This window comes from Cyrtonyx montezumae, unplaced genomic scaffold (genome assembly GCF_038088225.1).
Source record: "Cyrtonyx montezumae isolate F1298 unplaced genomic scaffold, pur_monq_1.0 scaffold_16, whole genome shotgun sequence".
Lineage (NCBI taxonomy): Eukaryota > Metazoa > Chordata > Aves > Galliformes > Odontophoridae > Cyrtonyx > Cyrtonyx montezumae.
In genome coordinates this window covers 5,764,994-5,791,863 of record NW_027071892.1, presented here as the reverse complement: position 1 = coordinate 5,791,863, position 26,870 = coordinate 5,764,994, and the positions used below count along the sequence as shown (strand labels likewise).

General features: G+C 55.0%; 3 protein-coding genes across 3 annotated transcripts; 1 reads left to right on the top strand and 2 right to left on the bottom strand.

Annotated features, from left to right (window-relative positions):
- The first annotated feature begins 4,426 nt into the window (after nucleotides 1–4,426).
- Nucleotides 4,427–17,632, top strand: CCDC78 (coiled-coil domain containing 78). The gene is made up of 15 exons (XM_065732502.1): nucleotides 4,427–4,567; nucleotides 4,793–4,924; nucleotides 5,582–5,668; nucleotides 5,909–6,088; nucleotides 9,302–9,448; nucleotides 9,540–9,590; nucleotides 10,181–10,269; nucleotides 10,819–10,897; nucleotides 11,343–11,468; nucleotides 12,497–12,708; nucleotides 13,244–13,415; nucleotides 13,866–13,909; nucleotides 15,578–15,644; nucleotides 16,522–16,622; nucleotides 17,330–17,632. Exons 1-15 carry the CDS (start codon nucleotides 4,484–4,486, stop codon nucleotides 17,454–17,456), a joined length of 1,698 nt encoding a protein of 565 aa, XP_065588574.1. The 5' UTR covers nucleotides 4,427–4,483; the 3' UTR covers nucleotides 17,457–17,632.
- A 536-nt stretch (nucleotides 17,633–18,168) lies between these two features.
- ANTKMT (adenine nucleotide translocase lysine methyltransferase) lies at nucleotides 18,169–20,084 on the bottom strand. The gene is made up of 5 exons (XM_065732499.1): nucleotides 19,896–20,084; nucleotides 19,673–19,777; nucleotides 19,138–19,278; nucleotides 18,861–18,911; nucleotides 18,169–18,595 (listed from the first exon to the last, which is right to left on the bottom strand). Exons 1-5 carry the CDS (start codon nucleotides 20,055–20,057, stop codon nucleotides 18,407–18,409), a joined length of 648 nt encoding a protein of 215 aa, XP_065588571.1. The 5' UTR covers nucleotides 20,058–20,084; the 3' UTR covers nucleotides 18,169–18,406.
- Nucleotides 20,085–23,099: 3,015 nt separating this feature from the next.
- METRN (meteorin, glial cell differentiation regulator) lies at nucleotides 23,100–26,283 on the bottom strand. The gene is made up of 4 exons (XM_065732490.1): nucleotides 26,167–26,283; nucleotides 24,868–25,280; nucleotides 24,696–24,755; nucleotides 23,100–24,072 (listed from the first exon to the last, which is right to left on the bottom strand). Exons 1-4 carry the CDS (start codon nucleotides 26,250–26,252, stop codon nucleotides 23,756–23,758), a joined length of 876 nt encoding a protein of 291 aa, XP_065588562.1. The 5' UTR covers nucleotides 26,253–26,283; the 3' UTR covers nucleotides 23,100–23,755.
- Nucleotides 26,284–26,870: the final 587 nt, after the last annotated feature.

Sequence of the window (26,870 nt, the reverse complement as noted above, 5' to 3'; positions counted from 1 at the left end):
TCTTGCTCATTTTATTTGATTTATTAGCTTCAATTCCAATTCTATTGTATTATATTGTGTTATTTTGCTTTCTGATATCTTATTTAGTAAATTAGCTTTCCTCCTCAGATCGTTGCTGCTGTTTTGTTTCTAGGCCCATCTCCCTTTCCCCCTTTCCTGGGGCGTGGGTCCATGGGTACCCTGCACCAATTGTCACCGTGCCAAACCAGCCCTGTAAACCGTTGACATTTTTGGCACCCAAAGTGGGGCAAAACCAGCTGCCTTAGCCAGGTAGAGACATACTTTTAGAGTGAACCTCTGTCTCTTGTTAGCAGGCTTATCTGTACTGCAGGGGCTGTACTGCAAAACACGACCTTGAAGTCCAGGCGTACTGCCAATTGTTCTGGGATATAAACTTTTTTGGGTGCTGCCAGCTTGTTTTAGTAAAGAAAAAAGAAAAAAAACATCCTATTGTGACTGGCCCAGGGGCTCCATGTATACATGGTAATGATTACCCCAAAAGGGGGTATTTTAAGGATCCCAAAGGGTATCAGTGGGCTTTGGAATAGCTGCTGTGAACGCAGACAACATAAATGAGCTGTGTGCTTTGCCTGGCCTGTCAGAAGATCCACCTGCTGTGGGGCTGCTCCAAGTGGAGGAGCAACAGGTACCGACCGCTACAAAAACGGTGCACAGACGGCAGTACCGCACTAGCAGGGAGCCAGGGAGTGAGCAGCAAAACTCCCTCACCTTTTAACAGCCCCATAGGGCTGGTGCATAAAGCCAGTGGAGAATGGAGGCTGACGGTAGATTACCGTGGTATTATGCGGGAGAGCAAAGCCATCAAAGGAAGCAGTTTGGAGCCCGCTTCAGCGGGCGGGATTTGCTGCTTCCCATGCTCTGCTCTGCTTCGCCCTGCTCGGGGATGGGACGTGGGGGCACTGCGGCCAGAGGAGTACACGACCCTCCCGACGGCAGTGGCGACACAGCCGCGCGGGTAGCACAGGGTGAGCCGTCACCGTGCTCGTGCCACCCTGTGCCTCCTGTCTGCTTCGTCCCGGCTCCGTTCCCCGCTGGGGATGAGCGTGACAACCTCGGGGCGCGGTGTCCTCGCTCTGTCCCCAGCAGCACAGCAGGTGACGTGGGGATGGATGCTCCCGACGCTGTGCTGAGTGTAGGACGGGGAACGGGAAGCGCTGGGGCTGCTCAGCCCCGGGCAAAGCACGGCGGCTCGTCCCACTCCGCGCGGCCACAGCGGTGCGGGGCCGGGCTGAGTCCTCCGGCCGCCAGGGGGCGCACCGCCGCCTCCGCCTCCACCCGGAAGCGCCGCACCCGTTGCTATGGAGACGGGGCGAGGCCTGTTCCGACGAGAGGAGGCCTCGTTCAGCCCGGTGCCCTGCGCAATCTTAGTGTGGCCCCGCAGAGCGTGGGGATGTTGTGCTGGAGGGTCGTACAGCCCTACATTCTGTTCCCTGGGCCTGCAGCTGCAAGGCACGCCTGGGTTCAGCCCTGCAGAGGGATGGCCCTAACGCCTCCCACGCTCTGCCAGGGAACAGTGAGGAGCAGGACTGCCTCCAGCACCGAAACCCCTCTGCTGGTGCAGGAAGCCTGACAGCCCACAGTAAGGCCAGTGCTGCACCACGCCCGGCTAGAGCCTCATAGGGCAGTTTATAGTGTGTAGCTGCTGCCTCTTCTGATTCCTGCCCTGGGCTGCAAGCTGTGAGCATTGCTGGCAGCTCTGCAGGCTCCAGGACTCAGCCCAGGTTCCTCTTGAGCTCTTGGCACTTATAGAGCTGCATCCAAAGGGTGGCTTGCTGGTGACCCCGCCACCATGTCATCTGCGTGTCTGGGCCATGAAAAAGCAAGAGGAAAAGAAGGCACGGTGCAAAGCATTTTGGGCCTTTGTGGGGTTCATGAAACATAAATTTGGGATTCATGTGGTTTTGTTCCTTGATGTAAAACATGTGGATGTGATTCGTGTCAAAAGACAGTGTCAAGGATGCTGATACAATAACTGTAAACTAGCCTTAACCAAAATCGGCAGAGAAAATTGCTTAAAGGGGTAAAATTTCCTTGTAAGGCATGGAAGGATAAACTGAGAACAGAACTCTATCTGCATTTCAAACACAAAACCTTACAAGATGGAGCTGGAGTGGCATTCCTCAAATCAAGGGGTGGCAGAGATAACATCTCAAACACAAGGAGGAGCCTGGAGGGATGAATCAGAGGGCATTGAGGAAGACAAACAGACTTCATCCCAAAGACCACCTGAAGGAATGTGGGACCCCCTAGCGACTAGCCACGCAAGCGTAGAAGAATAAAATGGTTAACAGAAAGGAGGAGGAGATTTCAGGGAATTTTAAATAAGACAATATGTAAAAGAAAAGGGAACAATCTTCTTGGTGTGCGTTGTTGGTGGAGCAGAGACTCCCTGGCACACTCAGCGCTGCTTGCTTATTGTTTTTCACCTTTTGATTGTAATAAAATATTCCAAAAACTCCGATTGGACTCTGAGCGTTTATGACACTCCTTTTGACAGAGACTTCAGGTCGCAATGACAAACTGAAAAGCCCTTCCTGCCCGCCTGCTTTGCTCTTTGTGCTGGGAGCTGGGATGTTTGCACTGTATATACAAACCAGGGGAACAGCAGCACCCTGCACAGAGGTGAATTTGCTCCAAGCCAGGCCTTCGAGGCACTGCAGTTCCATAAAATAACACCGGATGTGTTAATTAGTCTTACACTGCCACGACAAGTGATGTGATGACCAGCAGGTGCCCCTTGGGAGCCAGTGTTGGCTGTGGCCTGCACCAGGGCCATGCGGCTCTGCTCCTCTCCCCACTGTGCTGGAGCACCTGCCGCAGGCTTCCAAGCACCCCAGCACTGTGGGCGTGTGTGAATTTGGCTTTCTGCTCGGCTGTGGGTGTGAAGGAGCTGTGAATTCTCCTCAGCGCTTTCATTACCTTAATAAAATGACTTCGGGGCTGTTAAGTTCTTTTGCAGAAATATAAGATGAAACTGCGTCTTTCGTTAGTATCTCCTTCCCCCGAGCCCCAGATGAGCTCTGCTGCTGGATTGCACGTCTGTAGTTTTTTATGGTATCCATGTCAAGGTGCTAGCAGGTCTTCAGCAGCAGCCTGGACCAGATGCTGCTGGTGGGGGGCTGGTGGGTGATGCTGAGCGTGGTGTTTGTGTCAGGACAGGCCCTCCCCCTCAGTTACAGTCTTAGCTAAGCTATAAGAAGCTACTCCGAGCTATGGTCTTTTTGAATGTTACATCATCAATGCTTTTCTTAAGTGAGAAATTCTTACCTAAACTCACCTGCTGTACAGAAATAGCAGAGATAATAAGCCTCCCGTATAAAAAACACCATTTGTTTTACCCCATGACTGCTGTTCACCAGGTTTTTCCAGCATTATCCTCAATTCCTTAGCACTCTGTAACCCTCACTCGTGTGTCAGGGGCTCTGTTCAAGTACTTGTAGCTTTGTGCATGCTTGGGACTGGTCCCGGTCGTGCTGGAAGATCGCCAGTTGGATTCAGTGATGCTGTACAGACCGGCACAGTCCAGATTTAGCTGTCTGGGCTCATCAGAGTTCAGTGAGCCTCTAACTGTGAGTGAACATTGACAAACGAGCTGGGACAAATTCCTCTGAGTGTGCAGCAAGTCAAAGTTCAGCCATGGCTGCAAGGGAAGCAGCTCCTCCTTGGAAAGCTGCTAGCAACATTCAGTGTAGGGAACTTCTTCCTGTGCCCTGCAGCATCTCATTCTCAGTACCCCACTAGTTTTTGTCACAGTGCCTTTCAGCGTGTGTTTTGCTTTAAAGTTTACATTTTTCTGCATAGTGTTTCTGATGCTAAGTGATAAATTTGGGAAGGTCTTCCTTGTTACTGGCTGTAGCTTGGTCAGAGCTGAAAGATCCTGATCCCTTCGGACAGCTCATTGGCCTTTCATATCTGTATTGCTAACCATCCTAGATGATGCAGGACATACAAGTACTGTAGAGATCAAGAAAGAAGTGCAGGGAAGCAAACTGATCACTGTCTGGACCAGAGGGTTGGATTAAAAGTTTGAACTGTGAGACTGAAATCCAGATTTGAAATTCTATAAGGATCCCCACGATAGAGACAGAGATCATTCCTTCAGCGTGGCTCTGGGTTTGGGACAGCACCTCCTCACCAGCAGCATTACTTCACTAGGGGTGTGTACTAAGCTTCTTGTTGAAGTTTCTGCTCTGTGCTGCCTTAGGAACATGGATACCTTCTGAGCAGTGTCAATTTTTTTCCTCCAGCAGCTCCTGAGGTGGCTGCAGTATTTGGCTCCACCTCAAAGTCAAGGTGGATAGGTCACCCTCTAGCAACCAAAGTTGATAGCAACACCGTTTGTGCTTTCCCTAGAGGGGAAAGTCACTGCCACGGGGATCCTTAGGTCCTGTCCTGCCTTTGCTCTTCAGTCCCCTCTGGCCTAGTACTGGGCAAGGACCCCAGCTGGTGAGCACTGACCCTCATGCACATGGATTTTGGAAGTGACGCAGATAAGGAGAACGTAAATGCACTGATGGAGCAAGTGCAGCATCTTTCTAACAAAAACGTGAGTATGAAGGTTTGCAGCCCCTCCCTGGATCACTTAAATACTGCTCTGCAAATCTCATGAAGGAAACGGCAGGAGGGAAAAGCCCATCTGCAATCTGTTAAGGCTCTGAAAGCTGCATTTCCTCACTGAATATGCTGTGCTCTTCTCTTCCATCAGCAGAGTGATGGGAGAGAAGAGCTGTGCTCACTGGCACTGGCTGTCAGAGCTGTTTTGTGTCTCTAGGTGCAGCTGCAGGATAGGAATGAGAGACTCTATGCGGGGTTTGGAGACCTGCAGGAGAGGATGGGGGGGCTGACTGGCTCCAAACCAGATTTGTCACCCAGAACAATCTTCAGTGAAGAGGAAAGACTGAAGGTAAAGCAGATACCTGGGGAGTTAGAGAGAACTGAACCTTGAAGCCTGGATCAGCAGTGAAAAATATTGTGAGGAATGTTGGGAGCTCCCCGCAAAGGTGTATGCGTTCGCCAAGCCTAGGCCTTTCTGTGTGCTCCTTGTAAATGTGTAGGCTGGGACAAACTAGGTCTGACTGTGATCCCACCAGCTTCATACACCTTCAGGGGTAGGTGTGGTGCTGGCACTGCTGCCTTGAGCTCTGGGAGCCATATCCCTGGAGGTGCCTCGTGGTTAGAGCCCTGGGCTGCCTGAGGCAGTGGGGAACAGCCAGCCAGCAAGGGCTGGAACTGGATGGGCTGTGAGGTCCCTTCCAGCCCAGCCATGCTGTGCTTCTATGACCTCCTCCTTCTGGAATAGGCAAGACCTCAGAGTTGGTTCTATTCAGCTTTTCCTCTTCGAAGGCTCTGTCTTTGCCTTTTTTTGGTGTGTCTGAGGGGCAGTATGCTTCAGGGCCAAAAATCTGGGAGCTGATTGCAGTTCCTCTTCCCACTATTGCTCAGGTAAAAGGTGCAGCTGCTGGTCATAGGATATCTGATTCCCTGCTGCAGCCTGTTGAAAAACTGTGCTGGCCTCGGAATGGTCCGTGGATGTTTTGTACTGTCCTTTTGTCTCTCCTAGATTTCCAAAGAACTTGTTGATCTCCAGATCGACACAAACAAAATGAAGGAGCAGCATGAAACAGAGAAATTTGAACTGAAAAATATGGTATGTGAAAGATTTCAGCTCTGCCAGGTATCGTTATCCGGGATGCACTTTTTGTTGCATATCCGTGTTTGCTTGCTTGGCATATTCTCTTTTCTTTATCTGGAGGAGTGAATTCCCTCTGTTTTCCCAGATTCTATGAAGTTCATGTGAAACTGTGCTAGAACCTGTCTGGCCAAATAAATGCTGTGTAGTAGCTGCTGGTCTCTGCCACAGCCTAATTCTTCTGCCTCCCCTCTGCAGATCCTGGCCCTGGAGAACCGTGTGCTGGAGCTGGAGCTCCGCAGTGAGAAAGTCAGTGGGGAGCGGGATGCCCTGCAGGACCGACTGCACACTCTGGAGAGCAGCCGGAAGGAGCTGGCGGATGAGTACATCATTTTGAAAAGTAATTACCTGGCTCTAGGCAAAGAACTCGACCAGGAGGTGAGATGGCGTTTACTGTGGTTTTCTCTACTCCATAACACGGTGATGTGGAGATCTTGGCTGTCCCTGGGTTGTTTATCCAAGCCAGGAATGGTTCCACACCCGCACTGACCTGTGTGTCTGTGCTCTTCTGTCATCAGACCCCCTGTTTTATGCTATCCCACCTCCTCATCCCTAGCAGTGCAAAAGAGGAGGTCATTGCAGGTCTGCTCTGAGTGCACATTTCAGATCCCTTGGACTGCCAGCACGCTTTGTTTCCCTTTTTTCTGCATGGCTTGCACAGGCTGCATGGGAACGCATTTGTAGTCTCTCTCACTTCATTTGGTAGCAGGAAGGGGCCTAGAAGTTTTTGAAGTTGGTGAGCTTATAAAAATATCAAATATAAGCAAGTTTCTGATTCTCCCTTAAAATACAGCGAATCTCCTGGTGACTGTTAAATTAGTGATGATTAAGTATTTTGGACCTCGGATTTGTGCATTTCTTTGGCAAAAATAGCTACTTTAATAGGCCTTCCTCTCCTCCCTCCCCCTCCCACTTCTTCTCTTTGAATTGGATAGGATGAGTGACACACTCCTGCCCCCCGCCCCAGCAGATATTTCAGCTGGTGCAGCCAAATGACCTAGTTTACTGTGCTGGCCCTGTGCTGACCTGTGATGGGAAGATGTGGGGCTTGCTAGTTTAGAATCATAGAATCTTAAGAGTATTCTGAAGTGGAAGGAACCTGCAAGGGTCACTGGCTCCACACAGCTGTAAGCACTGTTGGAAGGAAACATCATCCTACAACTGACAAAGCCCCACCAGGAGCATTATCTGTCTGTCCCATCTCTCTTCACAACAGGCATCTATCTGCAGAGCTCGAGTACTGGGCAATATACAAGACCATCCTTTTCCAAATAAATCTCTTAGTGACTTGTGAAGCTACCCTTGTTAATATGGACATGACAGTGAGTGGGGTATGTGCTCCCAGCCCACCCAGCTGGTGAGTGAAAAGCCAATTGAACTAAGGTGTTGCACCTTGCAGCAGGGATGCGTGCAGAGCACACACACACCCTGTCATTTGTCTCCCAGAAGCTGAGGAGTGAAGACTGAGAAGAAACAAACCTGACTGCTGATGGGCCGTGAACCCCTCCCTGCAGCCCTTGTCCTGGGGAGCACGAGGCAGAGCGCGTGCAGCTGACTGTCAGCACGCTGCCGAGACAAGAGCAGCGTTCAGCGGTCTCGGTTGCTTCTTGTCCCCAAGGGGGTGCAGTATGTTAGTCAAAAATTGGATTTTTCAGGTTGCAGACATCTCAGAACGATGAGTTTAACAGGTTAGTGGTAATAATATGCTGTTTTCACGTGGATCGTGGGACCTTTCAGAGAGAGAAAAGCACATGGGCTGAGTTACATGACTGGATAGCATCCTGGAGAAGCAGTGAAGCAAGGATCAGAAGCCAAGGGTGAAATCCTGGGTTGTAATCAGTAGGGTGAGGATTTTCCCTCAGTGTTTTGGCTCTGGCTGACAAATATCTCTGCCTGAAGCAAAAGAGGCTCCAACTTGGCAGGCCGGGGCTTGTCGTGGCATGGGCCTCTTGCTCATTATTTTCCCAGTGTGGACTTTCCCAAAGGAAATGGCAAAAGCAGCCTGCGGTTCTGCCCCCTCCCCTTCCCCAGAGCTCTTCGCGGGAGACAATGAACCTTTTACACATTCCCAATTACAAGTGCTACTTGTGACCTTGCCAATATGTTGTCATGGCTGCTTGGCGCAGAAGCAGCTCTGCGGGCTCATTCATGGTCCCTTGTACGGGAACAGTTAGAGCCTCTGAATTGTTACAACCCCCATTGTACGCCTTGATTCACAAATCGCCCTGTGTCTGTCCCCGCGAAGGAGAGCGGCCGCGCTGGCCTTTCCTGTCCCTGGGGAAGTGCCTTCCAGAAGATGCCAGCCTGACACTTCGTGCCTGTTTTCTAACGCGCTGTAAATTCTTCCTTTTCAAGATGCTGACCTTTTCTCAACTCCCTATTTCCTCCTCCTCTTTTGTTTGGGGGCTTACACAGCCCGGAGCGGTGCTACAAAGTGAGGCCGGCATAGGGAATCCGAATGGTTCGGCACCAGTTCCATGCGGGGTTTTCCCTGGAGCAGGGCCAGGATTTAGGGTACATAGGAGGCAGAGAAGCCCATCTTGAACCTGGGATTGCCTCCTTTTTTTTATCCTGGCTAAAAAAGCCAGTACTTGTGTGCTGGTGTGAACCCCTCTGATCAAATTGTCGGGGCTGACAGCTGCAGATGGATGGTTTTCGGTTGGGGAACAAGCCGCCTGTCTCTGCGTAGCTGTCAGTTTTCACAGCTGTATATCTCACCTCTTTGTCAGCCTCTTTTCTCCTCTCCTCTCTCCCTCAGCCCACCCTGTGCTATCTTTTGATAAGCTATTCTCTACATGGATGACTCAGATGACCTCTGCCTCCCATCCTCTCGATTCACTGCCATGGTAACAATTACTCAAGCTTGTCCCCAGTCATAAACCTCATCAAAGCTTTGTTATCTACATAGAAACCCTCCCGTGAGACATGAATTCCCCCAGTGTTCCTTCCAGATCACCTGTAACAGAGCTTTTCTCATTCAGATACTCTTTATCTTTTGGAAATGTGTCACTTCACACCAGCATTGCTTTGAATCTCACTGCCTACACGGTGCTGTGGGCTGTCTGCTTCTGGAGGTATGCATTCAAACAAAACTGGAATTAGCTGAGTGGCATCAGCCAAGATGGATGGATATTTGGCCATTCTCCATTACATTATGTAGTCCGGCACTGTTCAGAACCATTGTTTGGGAAAAAACATCCCAACAGACGTTGGGAAGCTGTGTGGGGAGTAGAGAATTGGGGTGAGGAGGGAGGCTGGAGGACAGGATGGAGAGGTGTTGGTGGAGCACTGCCCAGGGCTGGCAGTGGGCTGTCTGAGAGTGAGATGGGCAGGGGAATAAGGTTACGTGTGAATAATCCTGCAGGCTGTGCCTTCTGCCTGCCAGCGATACCCTGCATTTCCATAAGAATTAGAAAACTACTGATATCTTTGGACGTGAGAGAGAACTAAAAATAAAACTTGCTTCAGGAAGGGATGCAAGTGCCGGCTTTGTGTACACACCAAGAGCAGTGAATGTGTGCTGAACAAACAGCGTGCAGAGCTGGAGAGGAGGCATTTCAGGAGCTCAGTCCTTCTTGTTTATCCTGGCAGGTCTTAAAGAATGAAGAGCTCAGCCTAGAGCTGCTCAGACTGACCAATGCCAGGAGTGCAGAGAGCAACCACCACCACTCAGCCACCGAGCCCGCTGCTGAGCCAGACAGAGTGCAAGCATCCGTGCATCATCCCCCTGCTCAGAAGGTGAAGATAAGGCTCTTTCTGCCTTGCTCCCAGTCTGAGCTCTCTGGAGAACAGGGGTCCAACACATATCTCCTTCTACTTCCCCAAACAGCTAGAAGACGTGGCTGCCCCTGAACACGAGTGGCAAAACCCGGGAAGAAATGTGAGTGTGTGCTGCAGGGTCCTTGGGAAGCAAGGGGGGATTTACTTCAAGTGGCTGACACTTGGGTTCTGAGGGTGAGCTGATGCCTGGATTTATTTTGTTCTTCTCAAGCTGTGAAGCTGAGACCGGAATAACTCCAGCTCTTGTGCAGCAAAAGCTGAGGCAGGTCGGCTGCCCACAGGGGAACAGAGGCAGGAGTTTAACAACCCAACAAGTGCAGGAAACACTTGCTTATTGTCAATATTTGAAAAAGATGGAGGTGATAAAGCACCCAAAAATGGGAGCACAGAGCTATTTCCTACCTCGTTTCCATCCACAGCCCAGTGACACGAGCTTGAGCTCCACCAGCAGCTCCTGGTAGGAGCCCAGTTCTTGGGGTGGGCATCTCACTTGGGAGAGCATCTCCAGAGGAAACATTATTCCTGATGTGCTGCAGCACACTGCTCACTTCCAGCCAAATTTGCCCTTTCCCCTGTGTTTCTCTACCAGCTGGATTTGGGCTAGCTGGAGGCTCTCTCAACTTTTTTCCTCTTCAAGAATCCTTCTGTTTCTGCCATCTCTCCTCATCTTCCCTTTCGCTTGTCCCTCAGTTGCTTGGAAACCAGGTCCACATAAAAGAAGAGATTGAAAAACTGAAGCAAACCTACGATTCACAGCAGCAGAAGCTGGAAGAGAAAGTGTGAGTGTTTGTGAGCACACTTGTCCTTCCCTCGTCAGGCATTGCTGGAGCTCACTGCAGCTGAATGTGGTCCCTTCAAACAGGAGCAGAGACAGCCTCCCTTTGGTGTGTTCACTCTTAGAAGTGAGGCCTGGAAGCAAAAAGCGGATGTTTGCAAGGATCTGAAGAGGGCTGAATGTCTCCTTAAGAGTCTGTTCAGATACCTGACTGACTCACGCGCCCTTGAAAATCCACCTTCAGTGACACCTGTGGCAATGTGAGGCAGCCTGGGGAGCCTCAGCCTTACCGCTTACCAGTAGTCAGCAGGCTGCAGAGGGGCCTGGGCTCCCACAGAGGCTGTCCCAGGAGGGAGCTGGCCAAACCTTGTGGCAGGCAGCACGTGTACCTTTGGTAGTGAGTGCTCTGCAGCCTCTGCTCAGTGCTCAGCTGATGGTTGCTGCTGAGAGGTTTCTGTCATTACCTGCAGTTTCTTTCCCAAAGCTGGCAGTACTGGGCCTACAGAGGTGTTTGGGGATTGCAAACAAACGTGACTTTCTCCTCCGTGCCCAGGATCGAAATGGGGAAGGAGCTGCAGGAGGCGAAGAGAGCGGTCCGTGACCCCCAGCAGAAACTGGCAGAGCAGTCAGCAGTAAGGCGAGCTCCCTCCCATCCCCTCCTGTGGTTCAGATATGGGTGCGTAACGCCAGGGCTGGCAGTGTGGTGGGTGGCTTGTATTGAGGTGCCCCAACATACCTCCCTGTCCAGGGAGTTTGTGGCACCGAGGTGCTTCTCCCTGCATGGTTTCCTTCCCCAGGTGAGCAGTGCATGTGGTGGGATGTGCTGCTTGCTTGGGGTGGGAGGAACTGATATTTTTGAAAGGGTTGGTGAAGTCACTTGCGGGGGATTAGCAAATGACAAAAGGTAACAGAGGAATATAGACTACAAACGTTTTGAGAAAGCTTCAATACAAAAAGCCCTTCCCAACATCTCAGCTCTGGGGAAACAGAATATCTGAGAATTAAGCCCCCATTTCTTTGTAGTGCCCCTTGCCCAGCTGGAGGGCAATGGCAGCAGTGTGTGCTTGCTGTGCCTAGGTGCTGCTGGCCTCCCAGAGCCAGCTCCAGGAGGTGGAGGCAGAGAACTCTCGACTGCAGCTGCGGCTCAAGGAGCTGAGTGAGGAGTACCGTTGCCGGCTCACGCAGTACGTCAGGGACGTGGCGGTGGGTACCCCCAGGCCTGAAGGTGGCTGCATCCTTCCTGTGGGCTGCTGCTGTTCACCTCCTCTCTGGGCTCAGGGAGGCGGTGGGAGCTGTGCTTGAGGCTAGAAGATCTCTCCCCACTTCATGCTGGGATGCTTGGCTGAGCCCTTGGCATGGCTTGGGGAGGAGGTGCCAGCCCCCTCCTGGCGCAGATTTCCTGTGCAGCTACATTGAACCATCAGCAAGTTTCTGCTGGGACTTTCTTTCTTGGTCAGATTACTTGGATTGAAAGATCCTCTTATTTACTATGGCTGCCTTCCAGTTGGCTTCTGATCCCCATTGCCCTGACAACTCCCCTCGGCAGGCCAGGCGATGCCACTGCTGCTTTGTTGCCGCCTCGCTTTGCTGCCTCCATGGTGCCCCTGCTGCTGTCCGCAGCGGAAGCTCTGCCAGCCCTGTGCTCGGCACAGAGCCATGTAATGTGAGTGCCTGGGACCTGCTCTGGGAACAAACACCGTTGGCAGAGTGAGGCCCACAGTGCATGGTGAGACCCAGCACGGAGCAGGAGTTTCAGGCAGGTTCAGGCATGGACACCTGCTTGCATTCAGCAGGTACTGGGAAGAAATCTCTTTCATCCTCTGTAGTTGTTGGCAAGAACTGCTGTTCCAGAAAGTTAGCACCAAAGGACGTGGTGGGGTGATGGATTAGGAGACTGAGCAGAGCAATGTTTACCAAGAAGAATAGGTTAACTTCTGTCAGAGTAGCTAACAGGGAATGGGGCATGGTGGAAAGAGTGCAAGACTAGAGATGGTGCTGACTTGTGTTCCATAGGTGGGCCACTAATACACGGACACTGGTACAGTGCACCTCTGCCTTGAAGTGGAAGTTCATTTAAGCAAATTAATCTCTCTTGTTCTTTAAAATTGGAAGATATGTGCTATCCTGAGTGCCGTTATCACAAATGTTCCTAAAATTTCCATGTGGGAAATGGTTTATTTGCCTTTAGGGAATGACTTGTCATCTCCATTTCCTCCTCTATATGTTTAAAGGAGTACATGGACAGCAAACCCAGCACCCGAACCAGGTCTAGCAAGGCCCCAGCTGAGCATGCAGACATGAGGCACTTTGTGGACAACATGCTGAAGGACATCAGAGCTTCCTACAAGGCTCGGGAGGAGCAGCTGGCTGGAGCAGCACGCAGCTACAAGAAACGCATGAAAAACTTGGCCAAGAAGCATGAGAACCTGCTGATTGCATACAGGTAGGGCTAAATCCGGGCTCCCTCTGCCTCTTTGGGTCATTGTAAGAACAAAGTGGAGGTGCCCCATTGCACCAGCACCCAGGCCCCTTGCTGCAAGGAAGGCAAGCAGGGCTCCCAGGTGCACAGAGGGGTGGAGGGCACATTTGTCCTCGTGCTCTTGACAAGCCAGGAGGAATGTGTCTGCTGCTGAGCACCAGGGTGCTCTGGGCACACCAGAGGTGCTTGTCACACAGGTTTCTCCTGTGCAAAATTTAGGGTGAGAAACTGAATCCCCATTGGATGGTGTGGAAATGCAGAGGCACCACAAATAACTCCTGCTTTCCAGCCCTTCCTGCAGTGCTCCTCAGCTCTGCTCCACAGCTCTCAGCAGCTTGGGCTGTGGGAAGCATAAAAGCCACAAATAGCTCTAAGATGAGCTCCCCTCAGAAGCACTCCCAGGAATATAGCACATGCTGCCAAGCTCTGCCACTTACCTTTTGCAGAAGGAATGGGTAAGCTAGCAGGACCCAATGGTACTTCTGCCATGTTGTTACAGTGTGCAGCGAGAGAAGATCCGCTCCCTGGGCAGCAGTGAGATGGATTCTGGTCCTGCCGAGCTCCACTTTGCCATCACAGACCCAGAGCTGCTGACACACACAACCCAGGAGCTAAACCGGCTGCGGGAGAATAAAGCCAAACTGGAAATGCAATTACACGAGTTGCAGAAGGTATTGCTGGGCTGCTGGCTTCCTGCAGCAGAGCAGCTGGGTGGGGAAGCTCTCACAAGCAATAGATAGAGAAACAAAATAGGTCTCCCGGGGGTTTGCAGTGTCTCTGTGGCACAGGTAAGGGTAGTACTCGCTCACTTTGTCACTTTGGGATGCCCAAGCAGGAGCAACACCCACAGAAGCACACTAGTCATCTCCTCCGGCTGCCACTGATTCTGCCTGGGCAGAGAGATGTCTTCCTTGAGTAGTGTGAGATACGCTTATTTAAATATGAGCAGAATGAGAGACCTACGCCTTAAGACTGTCCTGCACCTCACTTCCTTGGCAGAGCACTGGTGGTTGCTGGGGTGCTAGGATGCTTTCTTAGCACTTTGTTAGCAATGGTAAGGACTGTGGTGAGATTGCAATGGTTTAACTCTTACAGAAATACTCTTTTTCCTTTGCCTTCAGAAGAGACTGAAAGAAACCTCTGGTTTTCAGCTGTCTCCTGAGCAGTAAGTCCTGTTTTTTTTTCCCAGGATAATCATAATTCTGAATTCTCCTCGCAGTACGGATTGAGGAGTCTTTTTTGCATTGCTTGGAGACAGTAATAAATGGGGAGAAAGAGAGCTGATAGGAATTCATCCAAGAAGAAAAGCCAGCTGTTGTCTCAGTGCAGCATTTCCTGTGCTGAAATGAGTTGGTCATTTGGGCTTTGATCCAAGAAAGCTCTTAGGCACATGTTTGATTTAATCATGTTTTTAGTCTCACTGATCTCTCTAGAAACTGGAGTTAAGCATACAGCTGAGTGCGTTGGTGGACCACAACCTGAGAAAGGCTGGTGAAGAGACACCAGCCTGGGACAGCCTTGTTTCTCCTCCCTCCCAACACAGAAGCTGGTCAGGAACACTCAGGTGGCCCTGTACTGACACCACCCTGGCTTCCTGACAGGCCATTTTTTGGCTCTTTTTGATCAGTCTCTTCCCCCTGCCCCATTCTTCTGATGAAATTCTACCAGCTGTAGCCATGCAAAGGTAGAACAAAGTGTCAGAGAAATCCGAGCTGGGATTTTTCTGCCTTTTAAAACGTGGTGCCCTAGAAAACATGGCAGGTATTTCACTAACTGGATTCCAACACTGAGGAGCTGGACAATGCCTGACCACTGGCCTCCAGAGGAGTGCCTCGAAGAAGAGCTTGAGCCTTACCAGACTGCCATGTTTTCCACACTGAAAAGTAATACTGATCCTTGAATAGATGCGTTAGTTTTGACAGATGCACCCCAGAAGCAAGACAGAGAAGTACTAGAACCTGGATTTCAGTGATGTATCTAGTTAAGGTTTTTATAGCTATGCTCTTAGTATTTGTGCCCCGTGTGCTGATAGTTTTTACCCTTGATGTCATCACCTCGCTGCTCTCAGCAGAGTCACAAAGCCTGTAGTTACAGCACTGCAGCTGTAACTACTGCTGGGTTTCTTGCCCTTATCACTGTGGGTTCACTGTTTATTGTTCTCTCAACTTCTGCTCCCAGGAAACTTCAGCCATGCTTTTCATGTGCCTGGGCTGGGTTGCAGCCACCAGAGGGAACTCGCACGGCCGCAGCGGAGCCGCTCTCCAGCCAGCGGGCTGCAGCGCTTGAACACAATGCATTCCTCAGTTCATACAACCAAAATTCCCTGAGCATCAGATGTGACCTGTATTTTGCTTATTCAGACTGGGACAGAATAGGAAGAACTTTCCCACGGCTGGGCTGCACAGACAGCTCACCTATCGCACTCAGCGCTCCGAGCGAGCAGCTCTGTGCTCACAGACATGAAAAGCACCAGCGTTTGGCATTGATCATACCCCGCTCTCTATTTCCATAAAGTTCAGTCTTGCAGTGTCAGGTTAATGACTCTTTCTGCTTGGAGTCCTCTGATGTATGAGTGTTGATGTGAGCTTGGAGCAAATCCAGCCATCCCAGTGGGAATCCCAGGTTGGCAGAAGGGCTGTGACTCTCATGCCTGGGCACGGGGACAGCACTGTGTGCCCTAAAGAGGTTGGGGGCATCGGGATAGGAAAGGTTCCAAGCTCTGTGCTTTAGGCTCTGATGGACACGAGTGCATCCAGCCCCCGACCAGAGCAGCGCGACTTGTTTGTGGGCTGGTTTGAATGCTTGTGCATGATCACAATCTTCTATCTCCTAGGAAGCGGGATGAAGAGGGCTGGGCAGAGGTCAGGAAGCAGCTCCAGGAGTTCACACACACCACGCAGGTAAAGATCTGGAACAGCCTATCTGAAACAAGTCCAGTATTGACTCACATGCCAGGGACACAGTGCCCCAGCTGGGCCCTTCTCTAGCCAAAGCTACAGCTGTGAGCAGCACACCAAGTGATGCTGCTCAGAGACCAGTGGTGTAATCAGGCCATGCATTCCTGGCTCCTGTAGGGAGCAGACCAGCCCTTACAGCTGCACATCACCGGCTGGTACCTCTCCATCTCTTGTTTCTGCTCAAATACTGAGGTAACTGTGAAACAAGCTGGACCTCAACCTTGGTTCTCAACCTTGGTTCAAGCTATAGAAATCTAGTTTGAATGTGATCGTGCCAGTCTGGTTCCCTCTGGATGCGAAGACATTTGCACTGCACACAGGAATGGCGTGCCTTGGAACTCCTTCCATCCACAACATTGTCCTGCAGCAACCATAAAACTTGGGTGATGCTTGCTGTGAGCAGGCCTGGCAGAGATGGAGTTTGCTGTCCAGCAGTGATAGCAGCAGTAGGTTTCTGGTGGGAGAAAGGGGGTGCCAACACAAACAGTGCCATGTGGGGCAACTGGGGAAGGGCTTTGGATTCAGAGTGGAGGCTCAGGTGGGTAAATTGTATATTGGTGGACCAGGGTACATGCTGGGATGTCCCATTCATCTTGTCAGTACGGCTGATGGCCAGGAGCAGCTGTGCCTGAGGAAAGCTGGGCCATTGTCACCAGGCTTCTTTCTCTGAGCACATCGGGCTCCTGGCTGCCTCTGCAGCTTCATGCCAAGCAGTGCCAGAGCCAAAGTGCTTGGTCCCACCTGGCAGAGAGGGGCCGAGCACCCTCGCTCTCATCTCACAGAGCTCCCTGCTTTCTCTGTGCTTTCCTTGCCACTCCAGGAGGATCTGGAGAAGGAGAGGAGTCAGCTGCTGACTCGGGCAATTGTGGCAGAGGAACAGGTGTTGGAGCTGCAGGATTACATAGAGAAGCACCTAGTGAGGTGAGACAGTAGGATCCCCCTTTGCATGTTCTCTGCCAGAGATTTGTGATTGCCCGAGACATCACAGTGCCCACTGCTCCATCAGTGCCCAGCCTCACTGATGGCTTCCCTCAGCACTGCTCAGTGCAGCTATTGTCACATAGACATCCAGCTGTGCAGGCATCTGGCACCATCCCCTGTTCTGCATGGCCAGCAGCCACGTCTGCTGCCCTGCCATGCATCTCCTGTCCCTCAGTGTTAGCCCATCCTTTGGAGGAGGCAAAGGGGGGGTTGCCTAAAATTCAAAGCCTTCCTCACAGGCTCATCATGCCCCGCAGCAAGGAGAACAGCTGCTGGGGCACAGAAGGGTGAGAACAACCAGAGCACATCTGTCAGAGCAGCGTCCAACTCTGAGACTGGCACAAGGCAGCAGTCAGCTCACCTGGAGCTTGGTTCAGGCTCGTGGGGTGGATGCTGGTTCTGGTACATGGTAGAGGTGATGAACAGCTCTCCCCAGGGAAGAGGACAGAGCTTTTTTTGTCTGTTGGGGCTGAGATACCAATGTGGCTGAGTGCCTGTGCTGCCTGGCATGCCATACCTGACGACACGTGTTCTTAGCACACGACAAACACAGGGCAAAGCAGACACTTAAATCCATCACCTCCATGAGTGAGCTGCCAGCAGGGCCGTGACCTGCCAGGAATGACTGTGCTGTCTCCCTCTTGCAGGTACAGGCAGGAGGTGCTGTGGGTAAGGAAGCTTGCTGGTGGTGAGGAACCACGCACACGCAGTGCTGGGGCAGCTGACACTCACACACTGCCCAGATCCAGGAGGGCCATCAGCCGTGAGCTGTAGCTCTGCTCTGCAACTCCAAGAAGCAGCACAGCTGTAGGAAAAAGCAGAGTTGAAAAAAAAAGGCACTTTCTGTCCTGAGACTGGCTGAGGCAAGCATCACTCCCTGGCCCAGAGCTGGGATGCACAATAGAGGGAACCATATGGGTGTCCTCGGACTCAAATTAATGGCATTAAAATGGAACAAGTCAGCGGTGCCTTGTTTGTCCTCTAACCTCACTGCTGTAGGAGTTCTGCTTCCCTGAGCACGCTGTGACTGGGACATAGGGCAGCCCCCATGGCAGCTGTTTGCTGTGTGACTGCAGGGACAAGTTGCTGCTCCTGCCTTCCAGGATGCTGCAGTGCTTTTCCCAGGTCAGACCTGGAGCAAGCCACTCTTAGTTTAAGGGCTGGCTCTGCTCCTGCCTCTGCTCCCTTCTGAGTTTGTAAAAGAAAAGGGCAGGAGTGTTTCAAGCTGGACTTTGTCTCTAAGAGGTTACACAAAGGAGATGAGCTGCTCTGTCATGGTGAGAAAACCTTTTTTGTCTGTGTTGGGAGGGAAAAAAGGAATGCTATGTAATATGAGCAGGAGCAAACGGAACCCTTCAGCAATAGGTGAGCTGGACCAGCACCTTCCTGCCCCCTCCTTGAAAGGACATTGGAGCAGAACCCTGGAGCCGTGAGCAGGGGCTGCTCCGGCCCTGCAGCTCAAAGGCAAAGCAAAAGACTCCGAGGAACAACTATACAAACATTTATTCTCAAAAACCACAGGCTGAAAAGAGGCACTGGAGGTGTAGCCCTTACATTGTGTGCTAACTCAGTGTGATTTTCCCTCTCCCTCGCTGACCACTCTGAAAGGCACTCAGGAGCAAAGCCCTGGGCAAACAGCCCAGAGCTAAGCACTGCTTAAGCACTGGTGGGAGAGGTCCTGATGGTGCCACCACGCTGCTGACCCTTTGTGCCAGGCTGGAGGATCAGAGTGCACGTCCCTCTGTGCCGCTCCGTGCCGTGCGCCGCACCTCCTTCATGTCATAGGCCCAGGCTTGCTCCAGCCCCTGCCCCATGGTGCTGCTTGGGGTCCAGGAGGGGAAGGGGAAGCGCCCGGCCACCACACGAGCCTCATCGGGGAGCTCTGCCAGGAGTTTGGCAGCCAGGGAGGACTTCTGAGGAGAGACAGACGGCCGAGGCCGGGTGGCCTTAGGAGAGCATCACCGCACCGCAGCGACCCGCTCGCTGTCCCATAGCAGAACAGTTCCCCATCTTGATTGCTACCAAAGTGGCACTGTGATTTTCTTTACCTCCAGTCTCCTATTTTTGGCCTTATTTTGTAAAGACTCTTTGCCAATGTTCCAGACCTGCTCTCTTTTCTGAGGACAATCTCCCTGCTAGGTCTGCTGAGGATAGCAGCATCTCAGTGCACGGACTTACCACGCTGGGAGCCAGAAACACAATCACGTTGTAGCAGTCAGAAAGATTCGCCTTTAAAGAGAAGGAAAAGGGGAATGAAAGAAGCAAAAGGCTCTTGGGGGATAGGTACAGGGATACACTGAGTGCTGTGAGCCTTAAGGCGAGCAAGAATGCCTTGGAATCCTTGAACACGTCAAGTTGGAATGGAGCATACGGATCATCAAATCAAAGCTCCTGCCCTGCCCATGGCTGGTGCCCAGCACAGCCACTGTCACTGCACAGCCACTGCAGCTGTTACCTTCCACAGATCCTGCTTCAGGAAGGAAACCTTCCCCTCGTATCCAGCCCTGCGGACCCGGTACCTGGCAAGCCACAGCAGCCAGGGGTTGAGCTCATAGCCAACAGCTGGCTGGAGTCCTTGCTTGTAAGCTGCGAGCACCTGGAGGGTGAGAGAACTGGGGCTGAAATAAATCTGTTGGATTTGGGGCTGGGAGCCCACCCTGCTGCTCCCTGCTGCCTCCTGCCCTGGGACCCCGGTGCTGGGGCTCCCTGTGAGGGCACAGATGTACATCGGGGCATCTATAGGGATCACTGGTGTATAGAGGGGAGCGCAGGGTGGGTGTGGGTGCCCATAGGGGGGTGCGTGTAGGGGGTACATGGGGATCTATGGGTGTATTGGTGGGGTGTTGGTGCATTTAGGGGTGTGTACCTGGGAGGCACCTCGAGGCGTCCCTCCAGCCCCAGCCCCAGTGGGGGCTTGCTGGGTGCAGCAATGTAGCCCTGGAGATGCCCTTGAGGTCCCCTCCCTCACCGTGCTCGCCCCCCCCCCTTACGAGCCGTCCGTCCCCTGAGCCCAGATCCACCGTCTTCCCCGTGCGGCCTCGCAGCAGTCCCATCACGTTGGCCACTTGCTGGACGCTGGACGGCACGTACGGCACCTGGTGGCAAACAGCAGGGCAGCGGGGCTGGGGAGGGCGGCCCGCTCAGCACCCAAGCTACCGAGCAAAGGGAATCCCATCGAGGGGGGTGAAGGGGAAGGGGGCCCTTAGGGGGTACCTGCAGGTGCAGCGGCACCCTGCGGAAACCAGGCATGAGCACGACAGCCCACACGGCGTAGGCAGCCAGGCCGGCGGTGGCCGCCAGCTGCAGCAGCCCGCGGCCCCCCAGGGCCTCCCCGTGCAGCCGCCCCGCCAGCTCGTCCAGGGCCTCCGCGTCCATCGCTGCCGGAAGGGGCGGCCCCCGCTACACCCGCGCCTTCCGTTGCCCGCGTGGCCCCGCGCCCGCTGGGTGCGTCTCGGAGACTCCCGGTGCTCGGTTACCAGCCCCAAGCTTTTGGCTGGGGCTGCTGGAGGTGGCAGCTCCCGGCGTGGTTGTGCAAGCCTTGCACACTTGTGCGTGCTTGCTCACACACCCACACCCGCTCGCTGTCCGTGCTCGGAGCTCTGTTAGTTCCCCACTGCCGCTGGCCCCGTGAGGCTGTGGGAAAATTCCAGCCTGCGGGACGCGGCGGGGGGCCGTGCCCACCCGCAATTAAAACCCAAACCCGGGAACAATGCCCCATCAATTAGGGCAGCGGTGCACAAAGGGCGGGCGGCTTCCCGGCCCTGTGCCGGCGGTTGCTGACGCATCATCACCGCACGTCCCACGGCTCCTTCCTCCCCGTATCCCCCATACCCACGGTGCAATTTTGGGGTGGCTCCCGGCACCCTGACCCCGAGAACCTGGGGACAACCAAAATCCTAAGGGCAACCCCGTGTCCCTGTGATGGAGTGACGTTGCCGTGCTGCCCCGCACTGCTCGCTGTCGTTCAGCCCCCACTGAACGTGTGTCCCAAAGCAGCAATGGGAACAGGGCAGACCGTGGGGACAAAAGGCCGTTTTCCATATTGATATCTGTATTTACATAGATGAAGCACTCCTTGCCATGTGCACAAACGTTCCTTGAAACCTCCTCGCTGTTTATACCCAAGGAAAAATCACGCACAGCCGCATCCCCATGCGGCACCGCTGCGTGGCACGGGGCTCGATGGCAGTGGGGCAGTGGGGGCTGCCCCCCACCCCCCTCAGTGCTGTGAGACATCCCCAGTGTGGCTGTGGCCAAATGGGACACGGGGATCACTCCAATTTTCTGCGGCTCGCTGGCAGGTGGAGCCAATTAGGCTGAGAGTGAGCAGAAAATCAGGGAAATAGGATCCGGGGGCTCAGGGCCGGGGGTTTGGGCAGCACAGGGAGGGGAGGAGGATGGGGGCAAACCTCGGGGTGCAGCTTGAGCAGCCCCCACCCCCCCAGGATACCGGAATAAAGCCATTCCCATGCACAGAGTGCTGGGGGTCGTGGCGTGGTGTGGGGCTGAGCAGGTGGCCGTGCGTGGGGAACGTTGGAGCTACAGAGCATCTCGTCCCCGGCTGCTCCCCCCGCAGAGGTTGTGACGGCTGCAAAGCTGCTCTGAGCGCCAGGAATTTGTCACCATGCGCTGGGAAAGCTCCTTCCCACCAGCTGTCAGCATCACTGGGGGTCCCAGGGGCCGGGTTTGGTGTGGTTAAAGCAGGAAGGGGGCTGTGGGGCAGAGCACAGGGCTTGGGATGGGCATCCTCCACTGGTGCCCCACGCGGGTACCCAACCTGCCCTATCCTGCCTGCTGCTGGGCAGCCTCCAGCCCTGGGTGGGGCTCATCTTGACCCATTCCTGACCCCAGAGGCATCATCCCAACCCGATGGGATACCCCTGACCCCATGAACATTATCCTATCCCACAGGGCATCCCCTGACCTCGGGGTCACCATCCAACCCCATAGAACATCCCGTGGCCCCAGAGCATCTCCAGATCCCAGAGCGCTGCATGCAGTGAGGACATGGGGACAGAAGAGATGGGGGAGCCAGGACAGCCGTGGGCCAGGAACGAGGTGTCCATCCCCCTGCTCGGGGCGGGCTGCGCACAGCCGGCCGCCTTTGTGCGCTCCTTTGTGCCCCGCGATTCGCGCGTCCCGGCTTTTATCTGGCGGTCGGGAAGGGGGGAAGAGGGGGGGGGGTTGAAAAAGACTGGGGGGAAAAAGTGGCGCGAAACAGCCGCTCCCTTTGTGCAGTGGGGATGGTGACAGGGACCCTGGGGACACCACGATATTTTGCCCAAAGGACTCCGGGACCGCTGTGGCCATGAGGTCCCCTGTGCTGGGACACAGGGTCGTGAGTGGGGGGGGTCAGCTTGTGGGTTGCCCCCAGCCCCCCCCCAGCTGGCCCAACCATTGGGACGATGGGGACAGCCATCACCTCCAGACCCCAGTCCTGCTGTCCCCAACCCGCAGTGGCAGCGACGCTGTTACACCTCCTGTAGGAAACCACACCATGGCCCAACACCATGGGGAAGCGGGGGGTGGGTGGTGAGAGGGCACTGAAAAACACCACTGAAAACCCACGTTGGAGAGAAAGCAGCACTGCAGCCTCTTCCACCGCAGCAGAACGATGTGATTTGGCCAAATATAAACAGATCAGGAGGAAAACATGCAATTCAGCTGCTGGACAGAAAGCTGCCGGATGCTCGGAGCACTGCATGCAATAATTGCAGGAGGAATGCGCCGGGGTCACGGGAGCTTGGATTGCGTGGGCAGCGTGGGGCCCTTTGTCTGCACTCATTTATTGCTTTTCCACCTCCCTCCTCCAGATTTCCCACTCCTTCCCCATTCTGCCTCCACCATTTCGGAGGGCTCTGTCCCATTCCGGCCCCAAATGATGGCGCAAAGTCATCGAGGAAAACCATGAAGTGCCCCACACCATCTGTGCAGCTGCAAGCAGATCCCATCCCATATTTTAATGATGCTCCAAATCCGACAGAGCTCATCGGGATCGGTTTGTGGATGGGGAAGAGGAGCTCCAGGGCCGGGCTGGGCACAATGGGGCCTTGTGGCTGTGGGCTCTGATGAGATCGGTGCTGACAGCAGCAGCAACACGGGAGGGGAGGGGGGAGGTGAATAGGGTGGGGTGGGCTGACCCCGGAGAGAGCAATTTGGAAATAGCAATATGTATCTACACGCATCTATGTGTTCCTACACGCTGGGGGGTGCAGGATGCTCAGGCTCACGCCCCAATGCTCAGTGCCCGTGTGCCTCCGCTTGGTTAAAGAAGGCCGCAACACGACAAATACAGCTTCGTTTATATATATATATATAAAAAAATCACAAATTTGGTATCGTTATAACTTTAGTGCACATTTGACGCTCCCCTCCCTCCTACCCTCAACGGTTTGAAATCACCCCCCCCTCCACCCCAGTGTGGTGGGACCAGGTGGTCACTGTGGGGCCACGTCCCCGTGGTGTCCCCATGTGGGCAGTGGCACAGCCCCACCTCTCCCTGCTCCCGTCCCCTTCCTGTGCTCAGCACTTTGGTTCTGTCTGGGGACCCTCCGTGCCACCTCTGCTCCCTCCTCAGCCTCTGCTCCTTCAGCCTTGCTCCCCCTCCTCTCCCACTCCACCCGTGTCCCCCATCACCCTTAGGGCCAGGACACGGCTCTCCGTCGCTGCATTCCCCCTTCCACCCCCAACACTGCCGATCCACCTGCTCTCCCCACTGTCACCACTGTGCTGTGCCACCGCTCTCCTCATGCCCTGCAGCGTCCCCACACCTGCAATGACCCCTTGGCCCCCAGGACCCCCAGGCCCGAGCCCCCTGCTGCAGCCCCTCAGGGCCATGCACTGGGAAAATCCCATCCCATCCCGCAGGATTTTCGCAGGGCTGTCCCCTCCCGCCGTGCTCCCGTGTCCCTATGTGCCTGTCCCTGCAGACAGCTCGCAGCCCCCTCGTCGTGGCGATGCCCCCAGCATCCCAGGGCAGCAGGAGGGCACTGAGATAAACACATTTTTCCAGTGTCTCTCGAGCAGGGACGCTCCCAGCCCCCCCAAATTGGGGGCCACCCGCCCCGAGCTGCTCAGTCCACGGGGAACTCGCAGGGGTTCTGCCTCCTGCGCCGGGCGTCTTCGTAGATGCGCTGGAAGTCCTTGTAGCGGGGAGCACAGCTGAGCCATGCCTCGCCAAAGTGCAGCCACCCCGTGAAGAGGAAGGTGCCAGGGCCCGGCCGCACACCGCAGCGCAGAGGGGTGCGGATGCTGCCCGCCGCCCGCCCAGGCCGACCCCCACTTTGGAAGAGGGGGAATTTCTGGCGGTGGATGCGGACGGCGCTCACCCCGATGACAGATTCCTGCAGCTCCGCGTCGTTGGAGACGCTGTGGATGGTACCACGGACCACTGCGGGGGAAGGCAGAGAGAGGGATGAGTGTGGGCCATCCCCATCCCCGTCCCCATCCCAATCCCTGTCTTCACGCCCTTCATCTTTCTTATACCCATCCTTGTCTTCTTCCCCAGCTTCATCCCCTTCCCCATCCCCGTTTCTGTCCCCATTCCTCTCCTTTTCCCCTTCTCTGTCCTGATCCTCATTACCACATCCATCCCCGTTCCTTATTCCCATCCCCATTCCTGTTACCACCCCCATCCCTGTCCCCATTCCCACCCCCATCCCCACCCCTCTCTCCACCATTATCTTCATTCCTGTCCTCATTCTGTCCCCCATTCCTGTTCCTTTTCCCCATTCCCATCCTCATGCCATCATCCCATCATCATCCCCATCCCCCAGCAGCCTCAGGAGCCCATTGCAGGCTGACGGAGCAGCAGAGTGAAGGGGAACACTCAGCCCTATATGGATGCAGAATGGGGCCATGCCATATGAGAGCTGTACAGTGCATCACGGCCACGCCAGGGGCTGGATGAGAACAACACAGGGCTCTCAAAGCAGCACTGTCCCATCACCCCATCCCTACAGCATCCCACTTTGTGTTTCCCTCCATCCCCTCCGAGCCCGAGGATGCGCTCACCAAAGTCACTAGTGCAAATGGCCATCAGGAGCTCAGTGTCGTTGCACGGCCGGCACACCCCTGCAAACAGCCAACCACCACTGTCACCACACTGCACCCGCACCACGAGGGGAGAGAAATCCCCCTCTTCGGGGGAGGTTTTCCCACTTAAAGCACCCGAAGGCGTTCTCACCTTCGGCGGGCAGCGCCGGGCGGGCGAGCCAGTCCCCCCGCAGCTCATAGCGGAAGGAGGCGATGCGGCGGCTGATGTCACGCTGCGGGGTGGCCTGCAGGAATAGGGCCACCTGCTCGTGGGGTGGCCAGCTGAAACACCGCACGCGAGGTCGCGGGGCCGCCTCCGCCTCGGGCAGGAGCAGCTCCAGCTCTCCGTCCCGCTCCAGGTAGAGCTGAGCTCCCCGGAAGGTGCCCGAGGGTTGGAGGCAGGCGGTGACGTGGCGTGGGTCGTGGCCATCGGCGGCGGTGGCAGGGGGCAGGCGGGGGGCCAGGCGGAGGCGGAGGGCCCCCGTGGGGTACAGCCACTCCAGGGACCCCTCGGCACAGCGCAGGGTGAGCTGCTCCACGCTGCCCGCCTCCTGCGACAAGCCGCTGCAAGGCACCGCGAATGGGGTCAGCAGGACCCCGAGTGCCGACCCCAATCCCCGACTCACCCGAGGTGTCTGCGGATGGGGGCAGGATGGAGCGGGGAAACCCCGAAGAGAAATGCTACAGTCTCGACACCTCGGCTTTGGGGGCGCAGTTTGGCGATTTGGGGATGTTTTCTACTTGTTTTCACCCTCCTCGCCCCCAGATCCACCCCATTCCCTTTCTGGGTGGACTTTTGGGTATTGGGAACTACTGGGATGTAAGGGGGGGTCACCCCTCTCCCTGCTCTTGTGGGTTTCGAGTTCTCACGTTCCCAGCGCAATGCTTTGCCGCTCCTGGTGCCGGGGCTGGCACGCAGCGAGCCGGGGGAAGCGGGGCAGTCTTTAGGGTCGGGGGGAGCGGGGGCAGCCGCTTTGTCCGGGCAGAAGCGCTGGCGGCTGCGCGGCCCCGTGGCCCCGCCGCAGCCCCTCCTGCCGGGCCCCCGCTCTTTGTTCCCGAGTTCGGCGCCTTTCCGGGGTGGGAAAAGGCCCCGGGGACAGCTTTGGGGTCTCAGGGAGAGTTTTAGGGCCCCAGCAGCCATTCCGACCGACCAACAGCGGGGCTATAGGGAACGGGGGCGCAGCGTGGGGAGGAGGATGGAGGAACCTACAAATGAATGGGGGAGGAGAGGGGGGATGTGGATAGGCGGCTCGGAGCAACCCCCCCCCAGGCTGAGGGCAGCTTTTTGGGGCACCGCTTCGAGCGGGGAAACTGAGGCAGCGGGAGAGGCGAGGACTGAGACTTAGGGGATGCTCGGGACTCTCTAAGCCACCTGGACCGGGATTGGGGTCGGGAGTGAGATCGGAACGGAGATCGGGGTGAGCCCTGCTCCGCGCATCCCGGAGCTTACCTCCCCCTCCAGCTGCACTGATCCGCCGAGAAACTGCCGAGGGCAGCGGCCAGCCCGGCGAGGCACAGAGCCCACAGAGCCCGCATGGCCGCTCCGGGGCTCCGGGCTCCCGGCAGCGGCGGCGGCCCCGGGGGCGGCGGAGGCGGCGGCGGCCCCGGCCGTGGCCGCAGAACGCAGCGCGCTGGGGAATTTGGGGGGGGTGGGAACCGGGGGGGCCAATCAGCGCCGCGCCCCCAAACTTTGAGCCAATACGGACGGAGGGGCGGGGCTGTTCCCCCCCCTCTCTTCGCCCCAAACCTCCTCCTTGAGCATCCCACGCGGGGAGTGGGGATCGGTTCGCCACCTCCGAGTGACCCGAGGCCGTAGGGGGGTGATGGGGGTTGTTATCCCATCCCCACGTGCACTCATAGCCCGGGGTTCTCCCACGGAGTGGGTTTTCTCGAGAAGAGTGGGGACCCCCACTCCCATCCCCAAATCACTCTTCGGAAGGTTTTTCCCCCAGTTTGTGCAGCCGGTATCAGCATCCGGCCGCCAGCCACGCATCTGCATCTCCTCCATTCTCCCCTTCTTCCGCAAGCTGCTCCCGATTATGGCATTTTATTTTCTTTTCCCTTCAGACACCATTGTGCCGGGCTCACAAACCCTGCAATTAATTAAGTTTCCATCGAGTGACAGCCCGCCAAAATGTTTGAAATAAACACGGA

Excerpts from the sequence above, each read along its gene's own strand:
- CCDC78 (XM_065732502.1), top strand. The coding sequence starts at position 4,484 with ATGCACATGGATTTTGGAAGTGACGCAGATAAGGAGAACGTAAATGCA. Across the intron at positions 4,925-5,581 it reads GTGAAGAGGAAAGACTGAAG|ATTTCCAAAGAACTTGTTGA; the intron begins GTAAAGCAGATA and ends TGTCTCTCCTAG. Across the intron at positions 12,709-13,243 it reads AACCTGCTGATTGCATACAG|TGTGCAGCGAGAGAAGATCC; the intron begins GTAGGGCTAAAT and ends ATGTTGTTACAG.
- ANTKMT (XM_065732499.1), bottom strand. The coding sequence starts at position 20,057 with ATGGACGCGGAGGCCCTGGACGAGCTGGCGGGGCGGCTGCACGGGGAG. Across the intron at positions 18,912-19,137 it reads TGAAGCAGGATCTGTGGAAG|GCGAATCTTTCTGACTGCTA; the intron begins GTAACAGCTGCA and ends TTCTCTTTAAAG. Across the intron at positions 18,596-18,860 it reads TGTTTCTGGCTCCCAGCGTG|AAGTCCTCCCTGGCTGCCAA; the intron begins GTAAGTCCGTGC and ends GTCTCTCCTCAG.
- METRN (XM_065732490.1), bottom strand. The coding sequence starts at position 26,252 with ATGCGGGCTCTGTGGGCTCTGTGCCTCGCCGGGCTGGCCGCTGCCCTC. Across the intron at positions 25,281-26,166 it reads CAGTGCAGCTGGAGGGGGAG|CGGCTTGTCGCAGGAGGCGG; the intron begins GTAAGCTCCGGG and ends GGTGCCTTGCAG. Across the intron at positions 24,756-24,867 it reads CCCGGCGCTGCCCGCCGAAG|GGGTGTGCCGGCCGTGCAAC; the intron begins GTGAGAACGCCT and ends GGCTGTTTGCAG.